We start from the raw sequence: 18182 nt of genomic DNA on the forward strand, positions 1-18182 counted from the left end.
CGAACCAGGACCTGAAATGTGTACTTTATGAGTTTGAGGGTTTTTTTTTTAATCAATGCTATTTAGTACTTCTAATTTTCTAGTTACAAGGTAATAAGGGGTCTCGTCCTGAAGAGGAGACCCCTGAGAAGCAGATTTCTGCAACAGGTGCATCCTGGACTTGACTCGTTTCTCTGCATCGTCTCTCACTGTAGCCAGTCCCTGCAGAACTCGGCACAGAAGTGTAGGCACATCAATAAAAAAATTAAAGATACAGGTGAATAAATAATTAAAAGAAAAAAACCACATCCATAGTTCCCCAACTTCAGGTTACGGTTGTTACAGACTTTAAATTTACTTACATCGAGGCTTCTTCTCTATATACTTGTGTACATTTTATTTTTTGTTACTCTAAGCAAGATTAGGATCATATTGCGTCTATATTTTTTACTAGTCCACATAACTTGACATCTCCAAGCTCTCTTCCTTTGGTTAAAAAATGCTCTGTACCTTGTTTGTAGTGGCAGGACTGAATGCCATCACAGAGAAACTGTGATTGGTTTTCTTGACGCACTACTGCTGAACACTTATAGTTTCCAGTTTTCTCACTGTTCATTGTGGTGCTCTGGAGAGCCTCTCGGTGCTGCGGGAAGGACCAGCTCTTGGTTAATTTCATGCGGCCCTGCCAGTTTCAAGGATTGTGATGGAAAAGGGCGAGTCTTGGCTTGGAGTCCCCAGGGAGTGGGCAACGGCTGACAGGTCCATCTGGGGGCAATATAATCTTCGTACCAGCCAGAGCTGTCCCAACAGAGAACGGTCTTTTCTCTGGGGTCATGGGGTATCTCACTGGAGGCTCTGAAGAGGAGAAGCAGATTTCTGCAACAGGTGCATCCTGGACTTGACTCGTTTCTCTGCATCGTCTCTCACCGTAGCCAGTCCCTGCAGAATTGGGAACAATTGTAGGCACAAGTGGCCTTTGGCAGCTCGACTGGCCTCTTGGCAGTGGCTCCCTCTGCTTCCACTAGAAAAGGACAAAATCCTTGCAGTGTTTTATCTGCTGTTGTGTTATGCCTCTTTACAGCTGGGAGAAACCAGAGAAGGGTGGGCTGGCCCCGCCTCCAGAGGGAACAGATGGGCTCCTCCCCGTAGAGCTCAGCTTAGACAGAAGTGGGGTTAGTACCTGCACTTGAGTGGTGCATCCTTCAGCCATCCAGCTCGCTGCTGGACTTCGAGTGAAACTACTTCTCTAGGGCCCGAGGTTCTCAGGCTGGCTGGGGGAGAGGGGCCCCAACGTTCCTTCGATCTGCCCTCCCTCCCTCCCTCCCTCTGTCCTTCCCCCCTTTCCCTTCTTCCTTTTCTGTATTGGAAATGAGAACAGCTCCAATCCTAACCATATGGAAACACGTTGTAAAAGTCTGGCAGGGGTTGAACCAGCCCAGGCTTCGGGAGCCAGTCCAGGGAGACCCCGTTCACTGTCATTCCTCTTCCTCCTGCCCTTACGAGAATTGGGCGTCTGTTTATAGAGGGCATCCCCATCCCTCATTCCATTTGCAAGGCCTGCAGTCCTTAGAGATGAGAGGAACAGGCGTTTGTTGCAGTGTCACACAAGGGGAAGGGAGGCTGAAGGATTGTTTTGTGCTGGGCACTGACGCCTGTGGCTCTCTGCAGTCCCGATCGCAATTCTTGTCACTTGCTGTTGTCGCACAAACCCCAGAGGACAGCTTGAACACAGCCTCTCTCTTATTTATTGATGATTTATTTTTTTAAAAGATTTTATTTATTTGAGAGAGAGCGAAAGCGGGAGAGATCACAGAGGCAGAGGGAGGAGCTGACTCACTGCTGAGCAGAGAGCCCGGTGAGGAGTTCGATCCCAGGACCCTGAGATCATGACCCAAGCTCAAGGCAGACACTCAACCGACTGAGCCACCCAGCCACCCTACAGCCTCTCCTTTAATTAAACATCACGTGGCTCTTTGTAGAATAGTGGCAGGTGTTGGTGGGGGTGGGCAGGAACACTGTGTCTGCTGATGACTTCTCACTGGGGCAGAAAGACGCTAAGGAGTGCAGACCCAGGATGTTGCTTGGGAGAACTGGCGGTTAATGGGACTGTGGGTATGGCCTTGAGAACATTTCACCTCCCAGTTCAGATGAATTTAAATTTGGAGAGATTAATTGATGGAACTGGGTATATTCTCAGCATTCCCAACTCATTTCACTTAAAGTAGCCCATAGATTTGGTTAGTTGGTTTACCCAGCTGTCCATCTATCCATCCATCCATCCATTCATCCGTCGATCCCTCTTCTGTTCTTTAATTTCTTTCCGTCATCTGTCCATCCTCCTTACTTCTATCCATCCATCTTATTTTTATCTACCTGTCCACCATCCAGCCAGTCAGCCAGCCTTCTCTTGAAGCTGAGCGTGAATTGCCTAGAAAGCACAGAGTTTGGAGAGCCCCAGATGAATCTGTAGGACCACGCATGAATTGACTGTTAGACCGTGGGTGGATTATTTAGCTCTCCATGACTGCTCGGCAGTGAAACATACGTTGAAATGGCACCAACTTCAGAAGGTTATTGTCAAGAGAGGATGGAATGCTGCAGGCTGTTGGTGCTGTTACATTCTAGATGCTGAGTTGGACACATCACTCTCAGTGTAATCTTCTTCATGGAAACCCTCAGCAGTTAGTGTGGCCATCTGTCTGTGTTTCACAGGAGAGGTCATATAACGTGACCAAACTCCCCCAGCTATGAAGTGAATTTACAGTTTTTTTCTCCCTAGCCAACGTGAATTCTGCTCCCCATGACTAAACCCATAGTCTTTCCTTTCCTTTTGTTCCCTGTCCACTCAGCACAGGGTGGCCCTCCCTCTCGGGCCCAGCTCTTTAATAAAGGTGACTGTGGGCACAGCTCCACGTGGCCCTTCAGGATGGGGACCTCCGGCGACTGACCATACTGTCTCTTTTCCTCTTGCAGCCAGCCAAGCTTGCTGAGGCCTTCAAGTACTTCGTGCAGGGCATGGGATACAGTAAGTGTGGCCTTTCTGGGTGGGTGGTGGGGTGAGGGGCAGGCATGGGAATTGAAAATGCAGTGGCCTGGAACGGGCTTATAAGAACTCTCAGTATTCTCGGCTAGCCTCAGCTTTTTGCAAACTAGGAAGGTCAGAGGAGGAAACGTTTAGGTGTGTGGTGGATGGGCGGTAGTGCGGAGGTTCTAGTATCTTCTTCATACCACGGTGGCTTCATCTCCCTCCGCTAATTACCAGGTGTGGTTTCAAATGGAATTTTCTTTAGATTTAGGTGAGGACCCACCCTCTAAGCACCAAAAAGAAAACAGTGGAACCCTGAAAATGTTCCACATTTTGGTTACGTGCTTGCTTGCTTTTTTTTTTAAATTTTAATTTCAGTTTAATTGACATGTAGTGTATTACTAGCTTCAGAGGTAAAACTTAGTGATTCCTCAAGTTATGTGTATACGATTATGTGCTTGCTTCAGAGACTTCCAGTTGTGATGCTGGTGATGATGGTCATGATGAAAGATTATTAGTAAATCCTTCATTTTTTTTCCTCATTTAACCGTCATAGTAAGCCTATGTGATACTTTTTTCCCCCTTTTTTTGAGAGAGAGAGGGAAAGAATGAGTGTGCATACAAATGGGGTGCGGAACAGTGGGAGGGGGACACAATCTTGGGCTCCACACTCTGTGCAGAGCCCACTGAAAGGCTCCATCTCACAACCCTGAGATCATGAGCTGAGCCGAAATCCAAAGTTGGATGCTTAACTGACTGAGCCCCCCAGATGCCCCATCCTATGAAGTCCTCTTACCCTCATCTCACAAATAATGGAACTGATGTTTGGAGAGATTAAGCAAGGAGCAGAGTAGGGATCTCTGAAAGTTCTTTGAAAACTGTAAAGCTCTGTACGCGGGTGATCAAGTAAACCCGTATTCAAGACCGTGCCTTTTTGCCAAGTCCTTGGATTTGGGAATTGAAGGAGAAATAGAAGCATAATTCAGGAACGTGCTGTTTCTCACGTGATGGTTATAGTTTAGTTGTTAGACACTTCCCAGCCTTCTTTTTTTTTTTTTTTTTAAGATTTTATTTATTTATCTGACAGAGAGAGATCACAAGTAGGCAGAGAGAGAGAGAGGAGGAAGCAGTCTCCCCGCGGAGCAGAGAGCCCGATGCGGGGCTCGATCCCAGGACCCTGAGATCATGACCTGAGCCGAAGGCAGCGGCTTAATCCACTGAGCCACCCAGGCGCCCCACTTCCCAGCCTTCTTCAGCAGTGCAGTCCCATGACCAGGACAGACCACTGCCAAGTGTAAGCACTCTGGTGGGTAGCGGCCACAGATGGTACCAGTTGAGGTGTGAGCAGTGACGTGATTCTTTTGGCTCTTAGTGCCGACGGCTTTGAATTATAATTTATGTGCCCATCTTAACAAGGATGTCTGAATTTCTAATCTATTCATCCCCGCCCCCACCGGAGACTGAAACTTTTTGTTCATTTAAAATAGTAATGGTATCTTTGGTAAGCCGACCACACTCTTTAAGATTGGCCACAGTCACGTTTAGTTTCTAGAGAGGCCAAGAGCCAGTGAGTCTCATTTACATGCTGCAGGCAGGGCCCGTGTCCCTAGATGCCCTATTCCAACAGAAAACATCTGTCTTGGGGTCTGCTGCCTTCTCAGCTACCTGCCCAATGGGAAAGCGAGCAGGCAGACGCAGTGCCCGGAGAACGCCGCTGGGTGGACTTGGTTTACCTGGCAGGGCGTACCTCATGACTCGTTTGCCTTGGACCTGCCCTGGCTTTGGATTTCTGCCCCGACAGTGTATTCTGAGGAGAAAGGAAGTGAAAGGCAGGCCTTGTTCCCTCTGACACACACACACACACACACCAGCTTCTGTTTCCAGGAAGCTGAAGCATCCGGCAGGTTACAGGGGAAGAAAGCAGGAAGAGCTCTCGTCCCAGGGGCACGAACCACAGAGAAAGCAAGTAGTCATCTACTAAGCGCCTGCTCAAGCTGGGCCAGGCAGGACTTGCTCTTTGCATCCGTGACACCATTCACTGGTCAGCCTTGAGCCCTGTGACGTCAGAAAAACTCTCAGATTGGGGTGTTGAGAAATAGGGGTTCAGAAAAAAATGTGAGCGACAGATGCGGGAGCGATCCCGATTCTCCCTGGTTGTAAACACTCGCTCTTGGAGAAGGGGATTCAGTGCAGCAAGGATTTGATTTGTTTGTGGACACGTGTCCCAGCAGGCCAGCCCCTGCGCCCGTGGAATCACCACCAGTCTTGTGTATGTATCAGGTTCCTTGGATTGTGACCGATTGCTCAGTGTGGCTTTCACAGTGATGCTTTGTTTGGGTGGTGTGCTAGCTTCCTAGAGCTGCTGTAACAGAGCTCCACAAACCAGATGGCTTAAGAACACCGAGAAATGTGCTTTCACTCTACTGCAGCTCTAGAAGCCAGAAGTCCAAAATCAAGATGTATGCAAGGTCATGCCTCCCCTTGGAGACTCTGGAAAGATCTTTCCTTGCCTCATCTCAGCTCCTGGAGGGAGCTGGCAGCCCTTGCTTTTCCATGGCTTGTAGCCACATGACTCCCATCTCTGCCCTGGGTTCACATGGCCGTGTGTGTGTGTGTGTGTCTGTGTGTGTGTGTCGGGATGTTCTGTCTCTTGAACAACCAGCCTAATCTAGTATGACCTCATCTTAAAATGTACTGGCCAGGACCATATTTCTGTTCTTCAATTCTGGTGCCTATGAATTTGGGGCTGGTGGTTATGAGTTTGGGGGGAGTAGAGGGCAGGGTTCAGCCCAGTGCAGGTAGGGGGATCGCTTTATCTTCATTTCACTTTCTCAGCCGTCTGCTCTGTGCAAGGCTATTACAAGTGCTAAAGGATAGACATCGCCGTTGATAGTTCCTGGGAGCTCACGAGCTCTCTGGAAGAGATGACAAGTCACAGCCGGGCTGCAGATTTGCTGGGGGGGGGGGGGGGGACCTCGGTTTCCCCACATGTGGCATGTGGGGATTAGCCCAGCTGGTGCCATCCAGGGATGTCCTGACAGTGGAGGGTTGTGGGACATGGGCACCCACGGGGGTGCTGATGCTAGGGGATCGGTGTTTCCATTTTACTGACGGGGTTGGAGGGCTCCGAGAGGGACATTCCCAGAGTCACACAGCTGTTAAGCAAGTGGCAGACTTGGATTCAGACCCACCTCTAGGTTCAAGCCACCGTGTGATCGCACGTTCTTAGCTCCACTGGGGACTTGCTCTCCACCACTGTGAGCAGATGCAGAGAGGACAGGGAGTCCGGTGGCTGGATGGATACAGGGATGGACAGGTCAGGCAGGAGGAGGCACCGTTGCTAGCATGCAGGTGCCCTTCGTGTTCTCTAACCGGGTCCCTAACCGGGCGCCTCTTCTGTCTCTCTCCCCAGTGCCCTCGGCCAGCATGACCCGCCTGATGCGCTCCCGCACGGCCTCGGGCTCCAGCGTCACGTCCCTGGAGGGCGCCCGCAGCCGCTCGCACACCAGCGAGGGCGCCCGCAGCCGCTCCCACACCAGCGAGGGTGCTCGCCTGGACATCACCCCCAACTCCGGGGCCACTGGCAACAACACCGGGCCCAAATCCATGGAGGTGTCCTGCTAGGCGGCCTGCACCACGGCTGCCCCTGGACTCTGGGCTTGCGCAGCTGCCCTTTCTCTGGCCCTTCCCGCCCCCGCCTGCCACACCACACGTAACTTGTATTAACCCAAAGCTTATGGTGTAAGAGAGCTCGGGGTGGGGGGGGCACACAGTTAGACTGGGTTCGCCAAGGGCGCCTTTCCCAGCAGGGGCAGGGTGGGCGGACCGAAGGAAAAAAAGGATCTCAGTGTCTGTGCTCATGGCCGGGCTGGCCTGATGGCCACGCCCCCACCCTCCCTCAGAGACGCCGAACTGCCAAAAACAAGACACAACACCCTAAACACTTCTAAATCCAGGCCTAGGCTGACCCGAGCATCCTGGTTCTAAAGGGCACTTTGTCGGAAGCCAGCCCCCTCTCCTTCCTCTTCCTTCTCCAACTAAAGACAAACTGACCCAGTTTCTGGTTCTGATTTGGGGAGGGGGAGAGCAGCGGATTGTAGGTAGCTCTTTTGAACTCCACCAGACAGGAAGCGGGAGAGAGGTGGAATTTACGTGGAGGCTAGAATGCTCAGAAAAACAAATCTACGCAGTTGATGTGAAGACATAGATTTTCAAATCCAGTGTATATATCCACTTTTTCATGCCAAAACGTACAAGCTTGTTCTTCTGGCATCCTTTCAAGGGACAGTGAAAGTGGGCAGCAAAATCTCTGGGCTTTCCAAAGAAATGGTCTTGGCAAACATTGGTGCCCTTGGCTCTGCTGTCTGCCTCCTCCTCCGCAGCCCCAACTTCCCACCCCGAATACGTGAGTGATGATTTCGTTCATGGGGAAGATGACTTAGGTTTGTACTTGCTTTCTTTGATATGGAGGAAACATTTCCTAAAAGCCTTGCGTGGCTGTGATGAGTCTCCACGCAGTGGGGCGGGGGGTGGGGTAGGGAGGGGGGGTTAGGGTTGGGGTGGTATCTGGTTTATTAGATATAAGAGATTTCTGTGGTTGTGATGGGATCCAGGGCAGTCGCGATTTCAGTCGATCCCTCCCCGGTTCCCAGGAATCTTGGGCGATTGAGTTAACTCCAGCTTCCAATCTCTGACAAGTGGGGTTGAACCTGAGTGTAACAGCCGAATGTCTCTGGCTTGGTAGCATCACTGGGTCTTCGGGGGGAACCGTTTGCCCTTGCAGGGGGTGGGGATTCACACAGGGAGTGTTGGCTGAGAAGATGAAAGGATTCTGGAATATTCCATGGGATCGCCTTCCCTCTCCTGCCTTCCCCTCTTCCCTGCCCCTCTAACCTTTTGCTGAATGCAGCGGCACCACTGACATTTCTGGGCAACGTCAGCGTCGCTGTCAAGTTTCTGTACTACTGGCTTTTGATGTTCATTTAGGCTAACCATGGGTGATCTTAGAGGAGGTTCGATCCGAGTGGGATGAATCCGTGCGAATCAGCCACTGGGGTCTGTGCTTTCCAGGACCCTACAGTTAGTAGAAGGAAGTAGTCAAGACTTCTAGGTAGCTGGAGGGGCAGTGACTCAGTTTCTTGCCCCTACCACCCAGAGGCTTCCCCGCCCCCCGACTTGTGCAGAAAGGTCAGGGGTTAGGGCAGGAGTGGCTGAATCGAGACGGGGAACTGTTCTGTACATGTCTTTCCAAAGGAGTTTCTTAATGAGATATTTGTATTTATTTCCAGACCAATAAATTTGTAACTTTGCAGTGGCTTGTGTCTTCTTCCTCTGAGAGAGTGTGTGTGTAGCCAGCCCCACAGTGGCGGTAGGGTCCGTCCTTACCTGGGGCCTCCCAATGCCTGCCTTAGGACATCGCTGTCCCCTAAGACTACAATGCGAGCCACCGATTTAAGTTGACCTTCTCCAATAGCCGTATTTAAAAAGGTAGAAACAAGTGAATTCTAATATGTTTGCTTTAACCCAGCATATCCAGAATATCAACCATTTCAACATAGAATCAGTACGACAATGATTAAGATAATTCACCTTTATGCTAAGAAAATCAGTAATTCACACTGCGGCACCTCTCAGTTCAGACCAGCCCTATTTCAGGGGCCCCGTAGCTCAGACGGCACAGCGACAACGGGTTAAGGGTTTTCAACCTGTATTTAGAAGGAAGCGTCTTCTACGTTTGATTTTTATTCGAGCAAAGCATGTGGTGAAACCACTCCCTTTCTCACACCCAATGACAACCGCTATACTTGTTTCTACTATACTAAAAAAAATTTAAACAACAGGTTTTAATATGATCTCCTGTTATTTAGGCTTCTTGGGATTAGTTTGAAATTTGTAGAACAATTGGAAAGATGGTACAGAGTTCGCATATACCCCACACGGAGTGTCCTCTGTTAGTAAGACCTCACTTTGCTATGGTGCACTGGTCACAACTAAGAAATCAGCCTTGATAATCACTGTTAACTAAGCTCCATACTTCATTGGAATGTCACTACCTTATCCCTGTTCTTCTTCTGTCCCCGGATTCCATCCAGGATGCTGCATTGTATGTGTCCTTATGGCTCCCCAACTTCCGGTCTGTAACGGTATCTCCAACTTTCCCTGCTTTAGAGGACCTTGATAGTTTTGAGAAGCACTCATTAGGCATTTTGTAGAATGTCCCTCAGTGAAGGTTTCTATGGTACTATTCTCATGGCTCCACTGGGTTTTTGGAAGGAAGATCATAGAGACAGAGTGCCATGCCAACAGCGTGGTGAGTCATCGGGGGTCCCCATTCACGCCGTTGACCTTGAGCACCTGGCTGAGGCAGGGTTGGCCAGGGCCCTCCACAGCCCTGTTCACTTTCCTGCTCTCCCACACTTGTTCTTTGGAAGGAGGTCACTAAATTGCAGAAGACAGACCCCACTCAAGCCTGCCTTCCCTTTTAAATAGCTATCCTGCTGTTATTTATGCGGGATGTTCTTCACGTACGTGGGTGAGTTTCTTCAAGTGTAATTCGCTATAAATTCCCTATAAAACTTGATATCTGCGTTCTGGTACAGGGAGGGGATATGCTGTCGTTTCAGAAATGAATTTGGGCTGACAGAGTTGTTAGCGCAGCACAGAAGGGTAAGAAGGCTTTCCTAGCCACGAGGACTGTGTGGACCCCGGTGCAGAGGAGGGATGATGTGGGCCTGTGTGAGGAGCCTGCAGTTTAGAGGGGGGCGGGTGACCAGGCAGATACCTGCCATGGTGTGATGTCAGTTGGTGATAGTGGGGTGTGTTGCCTACGCTTAAATGGGGGGGGGGTACGCTAAACCGCAATCAGATCAGTCAACACAGAGATGCATTTTACCCTCATCCCAGTACACGGCCCCTGGATTCTAGACACGGACCACGGGTCGGAGCACCCCGTGTTAGGGAAGCCTACTTTACACTCAGGAGGAGGAGCTTTTCCCACACTCACTAGGAAGCCCCTTTCTGCACCAGGTCCTGCGCAGGAGTCAGAACAGAGAGGGCGGTTAGTGGAAGAGCCGGGAAGCCAGCGGTGGGTGCCTAGGTTGGCTTTGGGAGTGAGGGCGTGGTGCAGCCATGGCTGGACCCGCCTCGGGCTTCCCCAGGGGGACGAGCTGTTGCAGGTGCTTGGGTGCACCGGGTGGCTATTGAGAGACACTACACTCAGAGGATTTCTGCCTGCTGGGGGACCTATTTCTGTTTTCCTAGCTGCCCGTTTTGGTTTCTATCCCCCAACCTTCAGGTTTCAGTAGTAGCCGGCAGAGCAAGTGTGCGCGGAGATGAACCATGTGCAGGATCTGTAGGGACACTGGGGACTTGATCTGCCACCTTCTTCATTGTCCCTTCTCAGACGGAGCCTCACTGTTGGTCATGGGATTGGTCCCTTGATGTAACCCTGATCTTCTGGTTACATACTTGTCTTGGGCTGGCTGGGCTGCGTGGAAACCCTTCAGGTGTGTCCCACATGGAATCTACGGGCAAAGGGTAAAACCTGGCCTTGTGAGGTTGGAGACCAGATGAGGGAGGGGCCTTGGGGAGCCCATCAGCCTCATTCTTTGTGCTTCCCAAGATCAGATTTCTCTGTATCTCCTAAGCCTAAAACGGTAGTCTTAACCCAAGGGCTCTGACCTTCAGGTTCTTGGACATGGAGCCAGTCAGGTCTTTGTGTCTCCTAAGGGAAAGAAAACCACTGATTCAGCGTGACTTAGGTGTGCGCTTGCGGTCCAGTCAACGAGGACTGGGTTCACCCTCCTCCCACCCCACCCCCCCACATAAGTGCATCAGGGGTTCTAAGTAATGGATGTCGTAACAGGTGAACAGCTATGCGCTCTTCATGGTTAAATTCATTGACAGCCAAACTCACTGTTGCGACACAGAGCCTTCCTCACCCCTGCTCGGAGAAGTATTTTCCTAATTACCTGCCCTCTGCAGGAAGCACCGCCATGTGACAAGGGTGCCCTGCAGAGCCAGACCCAGTAGTACATGCCGTATTTCAACTGTGGGTTACCTTGGGTGTCCTTTTCTCCGGCAACGGCATTTCTTCTGTGTCCCTAGGACCAGCACAAAATGCCCCGCGCATTCCAGCAGGTTTTTGTTAAATGGAGAAACACTTCCTCTAATAAGTGTAATATTTAGCAAGTATTATTTTTCTTTCCCCTTTTTATTCTTTCTCTCTCAGGATGAGTGATCCTTGTTTCACAGATAAGACAGCCAAGGTTCAGAGAGATTAGATGGCTTGTCCAGGCATTTCTAAAATGGACCACGTCCCTCGCTGCCTTTAAAAACGGTTCACTGAGCACATGACGAATATAACCAGCGATTGATGTGTCTGGATCGCAGAACATCGGCTGAGTTCCCTGGGCTGAACCTACAGATGCCCTTAAGGCTTGTGTTGCTTGTGGAGGTGTTTGTCCCTCTGGTAAATAGTCCCACCCAGGCTCTGGTGACCTGTGTTTTACCGTTTCTTCTACCTGCCTCTCAATTCTTCTGTCTCCTCTGCTGGCAGGCTGACATTTTCTCAAGGCTCTCAATAAGCCTCCTTTGAGTAGCTGCCTCTGCCTCTGTATGTGATGGACTAAGAAATCCTCTTTGTTCGTATTGTGTGAAAAATGAGGGCAATCCGGTTTAGCATGGAAATCTGGAAACATTCTTTATAGAAGATACTACATGAAAACATACAGGGGCATGGTGCCAGCTTTGTCAAATCCTTAGAAGACATTTTTGCTCAGTTCTACACTGGGAAAGAACCCCGATTCAGCTGGAACCCAGACTTCTCAATACGTAGGATGCTTTGGCATTTTCCTTTCGTCGGGGAGGGGATCGAGAACACTGACATCTCTGCCGTGTGCTTTTTTACCTTCGCGATAAAATGCTCTGGCCATTTCCTCCAAATCCTGTGTTCCCCAGACTTCACCCACCTGGCAAGTCATCAGAAATTTCTCCCCAAATCTGCACATTTATCTTAATCTGGAGCATCCGTAGGACTCCATGATCTAAGTTCTGGTTTTGAGAAAGTTTTGCTTCAGGATCGAAATGTTCTTGGAAAGAATTCATGAGGCAATTATTCTTTTCTTGGAATTGACTCTCCTCTGACTTTATTGTAGTAGCAGAACATGTTTTGGAGGTCGTGGAGGAGGGGGATTTGGCCAGAAGGCATCACGCGTGTCTTTCACCCTGTGCACTCAGCCGTACGCACATCTGTTCACACAGCAGGGCGCGTGCTATGTACTGCGCTGGGTTTGGGAGACAGACAAGAATGGCACCTTCCCTGCCTTAAAGAACCAGTGTTTGATCAAATTATAACATCTAATGAAAACATCACATAGAAAAGGTGAGGGAGCAAGCAGCATATGATGAAAGTAGAAAAACACTCAACTGAACATTGCCAACCCTTTCTCTTTATATTCGCTGCTGTGAAACAGCGATCTAAAAAAGAAAAATATACAGACACAAACACTGACTCGAATTTTTACTATACGTTTGCTGACCATCCCCCATTCCCAAGGACACGGACACGGACAAGGACACAAGGGCACGGAAACATCAGCCAATAATAACAGGTTTTGTTAAGCGCTTATGGTCTGCCAAGCTCTGTTCCAAAACTTCGCATGCGATTTGCATTTTATTCACCACGTCATCACCCCCACGAAGCAGGTGCAGTCATTTCCTGCATTTCTTTTTTTTTTTTTAAAGATTTTATTTATTTATTTTGAGAGAGAGAGGCAGTGAGAGAGCATGAGCGTGGAGAAGGTCAGAGGGAGAGGCAGACTCCCCGTGGATCTGGGAGCCCAATGCGGAACTCGATCCCGGGACTCCGGGATCATGACCTGAGCCGAAGGCTGTCGTCCAACCAACTGAGCCACCCAGGCATCCCCATTTCCTGCATTTCACAGCTGGGGAAACTGAGGCTCAGGTGGGTGCAGGAAGCAATTCCAGGAAGGAATAGGTATGAAAAGATCCACTTGACTCCCAAGGTCAGAGCCGTTTCCATTTCATCCCGCAACCTTCCTTATATGTCTCTCTACTCCCACCAGTTCCTAAGGCAGCTGGCAATAGATCCCCACCCTCTCCGTCTCTCCATGGGTCCAACCCCTGCTTACCCAGCCCCTGACACATGCCGCACACTGTGCGAGGCCAAGAGGATGCAGTCATAGTCCTTGAGCTCAAGGCACCCACAGTCTAGTTGGAGATGTAGAAGGGCATTGAATAACTGAGTCAGTGAATGAACGAAAAAACACATGAATGCTGCAGTTTCTCTTTTGTATTTATGGGAGGTGTCTTCCAGCCCGCACCCATTTGTAGTGCCGACCTTTTGTGAATTCCAGAATCCATCCTTCTGAGCCCATCTCCAAACGTCTAGCTATTTTTATTACCATACGTAAACTATCTGGGACCTAACTTTCCACCATCGGCACATTTATCAAATGTACTCAATGCTCCGTCTTTGCGCGTCATAACTGAATGTACAAGAAAATCCACCAAATCCAGGAGGTGATTTTGCTGATGATTTATTGCTTTAAGGAGAAAAACATAAACGGGGAATTTGAGCAATGAAAATCCTTCACATTGAACAAACACGTTCTGTGCTACACAGATGAGAAAATGAGGAATGTTGTAAAACATGACAGATTGCCCAAGTGCTGTTTTTTCCTCTATTGGGAAATTCTGAGACATTCCTTCTTTTGTATTTTTTAGTCCCTTGCAAAAATGGCAGTAGGAATACTTAAATACAAAGTCACAGTCTGAATACGATATAGGCATACATACACACAGACACACACATGTGTATGTGTAGAGATACACAGGTAACCATTCTGACCGTTCACGAGTCCCAGCTGCGCAGGCTTACTGCAGTTACTTTGGATCAAGATAAGTCCTTAAAAAGGCAGTGACCTAATTCAATAGATTAGTCGGGGGCTACATTGCTTCCCCATTATCTCTAACACAGTACAATGTTAATGAAATTATATCAGTTGGATCATATCATTCCAATCTACTTTCTTTATTCACTCCCTGAATCACTTTGAAATTAACATTGTAGTTATTATCATGTTGTCGATAAAGCATCTCTTGTATCTTTTAACTGGGGGGCATGCTAACTGGGCTTAGTGACAGGAAAGATGACTCAGATGTCAGACTGACCCTGGTTTGCAATCCTGGTCCACAGTTCACTAGCTGGTAAGACACTGAGCAAATAACCCCTGTGAGCCCCAGCATCCTACCTCTAAAATGGGGAAATGATTATAATGTTACACCTCGTAGGTTTGCTATGAGGATTAAATAAGTTATTGCAGTGAAGCACCTAGCCCAGGCCTGGCCCTCAGGGGTGCTCCCCAAATGTTGAGGATGAAGGTTTAGCAAGAAGCAGTGGTTTGGTGAAGGCAGGTTTCCTCTCTCCACCCGCCTGAGCACGCCAAGAAATTCACTCTAAGCACGAATGCGAATTTCTTCAACAAAGGTTAACTAACAAATCCTTTCTTTCCCTCGTCCCGGAACATGGGACTGGAGTTACAAAGGACTAGAGAGCTCATTTATCTCACCCACTGGATGACCCAGCCAATGAACACTCGGTTGGGGGTCATTCACGCTCTGCCTGGAGACCTCCCGGAGAGCAAGACCCAGTGGAATAAGCTGGAATTTGGGCTCTAACGTGTTTTGGCTGAATTCTCAGCCTCTTTGAGTCTCAAACTTTTCATGGATAAGATGGGGACGAGAGGCTTGCTTACAATTGTTGTGATCATGAGTAAGAGAATTTAAAAGCTAGAAAGTGGGTGGCGCCATGTAATCTTTCAATAAAGGGACATTTTTGCATTGGGATTATTATCTAACTTTGACTGAAGTATGTTGCACCAGGGCAGAGTGACCGTGGCCGCTAGAGAGATCTTCCTTACTTACATTTGCCCCAAACCTCCTTCCTGGTGACTTCATAACATGGGGCCGAGGTGTTCCCTGCGCTGGACGGGTCTGTTTCTCAAAACACGCTGGCCCACTCAGTGCCAGGATAATCCCAGATTCCTCCAGCCCGGCTTCCCAGGATCTTGGAAGCTATGCTCATTTTCCCAAATTGGGATGCAAACTCATTAAGAACCTAGCTCTTGGGTTTCTGCTGAATTTCAAATGCGGTTAGCTGTCACCCAGTCCTTGCCATTTACAGATCTCACTCTGAGAAAATCTGACACACACAGGCTCATAGGAGAATCTATTTGTGGGGTGAAAGCTCTTCACACAAGAATTCTTTTTTTTTTTTCAATAGAAATATACCTTTCTTAATATTAAATGCCTCTTTCCCTATGGAGCTTAAAATAAGATTTGACTGATGAAAATTAGATTGGCATGTACCTTTGGAAGAAGAAAGCCTCTGAGTAAAAGTAGGAAAACACACAGGTTTTTTTTTTTTTATTCATCAAATACGTGTTAAGCATCACTGTATGCCTTGTACTGGACCAGGCATGTGGGAGATACAGTCAGGCGGGCCCATTCCCACCTTTGTCCTCCTCCAGAATCCCTCCGCACACCACACAGAATTCCCTGAGGAACAGCTCACACATCCCTCATCAGCAGCACTGGGTAGACAAAATCATCTTTTAAATGCACGATGAACGCTGGTTCTGATTTTGGGGGGCTGGGTGGGATCGGCAGGGAATTCGTGGGGTTTGTCTAGCCCATATATTTTTGGATGCTCAGGCACCTAAAATATCGGAAAGTCAGAGACTCTTCTCTTGGGAAAGGAGCCAGAGAGACAGTAAAAAGAATAAAAAAGGAGAACGTGAAGTCGGTGATGCCGACATATTTTCCCCTCGACACGTCTGGAAGCTGTAAGTGCAGGGACAGCGACGGGGCTTAGAAAGTCAGCTCGGCTTGGATTAGAGTCCCCGCTCCCTACTCACCAGCCCCGCGACTTTGGTCAAGGCTCCATACCTCTCTGGGCTTCCATTTCACATTTGTAAGAATAGAAATAATACTGGGCACTTTTCAGCATGATTGCAAAGCTTCTCCATGAGCTAATGCACAGAGAGCACTGAGAACTAGGTCTGGGACCCAACAGGTACTAAATAAAAGAATGAGAACAGTAAATATTTATATTCTACTAAAAACATAAATAATAACCTCGTTTCCACTCCTAACAACTTTCTGTTCTGTTTAAGCTCCAACCCCTTTTTGGCTTTTGATTCCTGTTAAATATATTTCTGTTTCTAAACAGCTGGTATACCTCTGTCTTCACACCAGAACTGGGTTGTTTGGGTCGACAGACCCGAAGTCTGTGGAAGGGGTCCCTGTGGCAGAAAGAGAGGTGTCCTGCGCCAAGGGTGTGACCCGACTCTGCCGACCCAGGCTCATGCTGAGTGGCTCCAATTCTTGGTTTGACTCACATCCAGCCTGTAACCGTGTCGGTTATTTCAAGTTGGGCTGGCCCGGACAACGACGGGGTCTCCCAGGGTTCCACAAGAGCAGAAATGTCCTCGGATGTCACTCCCAGGGTCCCCAGGGGCCATCCTAGGGGCTCTACCAACTTCCAAGAGCCCCCAAGCAGAGAGAGGGTGTGGAGGAGGCCGAGCTGGCCAGCTGCCCCCTGTCCTGCAGATAAACATCAGATTCATTGCTAGGGACTGACACTTCTTCTGAAAATGGGCTGACCCTGCTCTGACCCTGGAGTATTGATCAGAGACTATTCCCATGAAAAAGAGTGAAAGTTATCAAATTGCATTTCTAACCAAAATGAATCCAATTTTTTACTCTTTACTGGGCAGGGATGAAGACAGACTTAACCTCCACAAAGCCTAGGTTAATGAACACAATTTTCCATTAAATTTCAAAACCAAACAACCAAACACTTGGCAAATATTTGGTGACTTTAGGGTGCACATATCTTTGGAATCAGAGCTCCGTGGGTGGGCTATGGTCAGAACTGTCTGTTAGGGTGCCCCTTGGCAGGGCTCAGATGATAGACTGGTCCAGGGTCCTCCATCCCATCTGTCCTTCTGCATAGACCCAAAGAGTCTCATGGCTCAGGATCAAGAATGGGAATTAGTGATATTAAGTGCCTAGCTGGTTCTGTTCCTCGGGACTCTGGCGAGATCCGGCAAGACTTCTGGTGACTTGGACAGGCTTGGGTTTTGTCCAGAATCTTTGGAGATGGGCACTTTGTCTGGAGTGTATGCAGCGTGGGATATTCGGGTAGATGGAGACAGGACAGGGGGCCAAGGATCTGGATCAGGATAGTTAGAAGTCAGTGGAAGTGGATGAAGAAGGCTCAAGTGTGGGCCTCAGAGGGCTACTGGTTTGTAAACACTGGGCCAGGCCCCGAGCCCCGTGTTTTGTGTCTGCCTAATCGGCAATTTCTGAGAAGTCAGGGTAGGACTCTAAGTCAGCAAAGATATCGTTGGGATTCCTACAACTCAGGTTGCAGAAGCAAGCATTAATCCATAGGACCTGGCGGGAGAAGCCGGGCCCATCGGGACATTGGAAGGTGACATCGATGGTCTTGGACTTGTAGGGGATGCAGCACCTGCTGTCCGTGCAGACCCCACAGTACTTCGGCCGATAGGAGCGTGTGCTGATGCAGCCGGCGAGGGTGAAGTTCATGGGTGCCTCTGGCTGGTACACGGCCAAACACTTCTTCCCTTCCTGCAGGAAAGGTGGCTCCAGCTGGGTGGCTCAGAGGATGAACGGCCACCATCCTCCCCACAAAGCCCTCAATTCTCCTTTTGCACTCACCATGTGGGACCACTCCACCTTTCCTTTAGGTCTGGAGCTCCTTCAAGCTGGGAAGGACCTCCCCAAACCCAGCAAGGCCCAGCCACACCATGCAGGACTAACTGCGGACCTCTCAGGGCATTGTGTCACGGGGTGTTCCCCACAACCCCAGTGTCCTCTTGCCTACATTTCCTCGCCGATGCCCGAGACTCTGTCACCAACAGAGAATGCCCTTATCGCTTTTCCCGTCCACCCAACGCCCCAGCTAGTGAGTAGCAGACCGATCCCGGGGCTCCATGACTGGGGAGATGCACTTTCCCCCAACCTGTTCCTCCTCCACTCGACCTCCAGCCTCTCGCACACACCCTCCTCACCTAACTTGTCCAACCAGAGTGTGTTCTGTCTCTCCGCTGGGATGTGGGCCAATCAAGAG

General features: G+C 49.2%; 2 protein-coding genes across 2 annotated transcripts in view; one reads left to right on the plus strand and one right to left on the minus strand.

Annotated features, from left to right (window-relative positions):
• The window catches only part of NDRG1 (N-myc downstream regulated 1), a 53401-nt gene extending 45086 nt beyond the window's left edge, over positions 1-8315 (plus strand). The window contains exons 15-16 of the mRNA XM_045979334.1: positions 2953-3004; positions 6417-8315. Coding sequence (XP_045835290.1) covers positions 2953-3004; positions 6417-6628 — 264 coding nt within the window. The 3' untranslated portion in view covers positions 6629-8315. The remainder of the gene's footprint in view (positions 1-2952; positions 3005-6416) is intronic.
• Positions 8316-13575: 5260 nt separating this feature from the next.
• The window catches only part of CCN4 (cellular communication network factor 4), a 35982-nt gene continuing 31375 nt past the window's right edge, over positions 13576-18182 (minus strand). Inside the window, exon 5 of the mRNA XM_045992881.1 lies at positions 13576-17680. Within this exon, the coding sequence (XP_045848837.1) occupies positions 17381-17680 (300 nt within the window). The 3' untranslated portion in view covers positions 13576-17380. The remainder of the gene's footprint in view (positions 17681-18182) is intronic.

This window comes from Meles meles, chromosome 1 (genome assembly GCF_922984935.1).
Source record: "Meles meles chromosome 1, mMelMel3.1 paternal haplotype, whole genome shotgun sequence".
Taxonomy (NCBI): Eukaryota; Metazoa; Chordata; class Mammalia; order Carnivora; family Mustelidae; genus Meles; species Meles meles.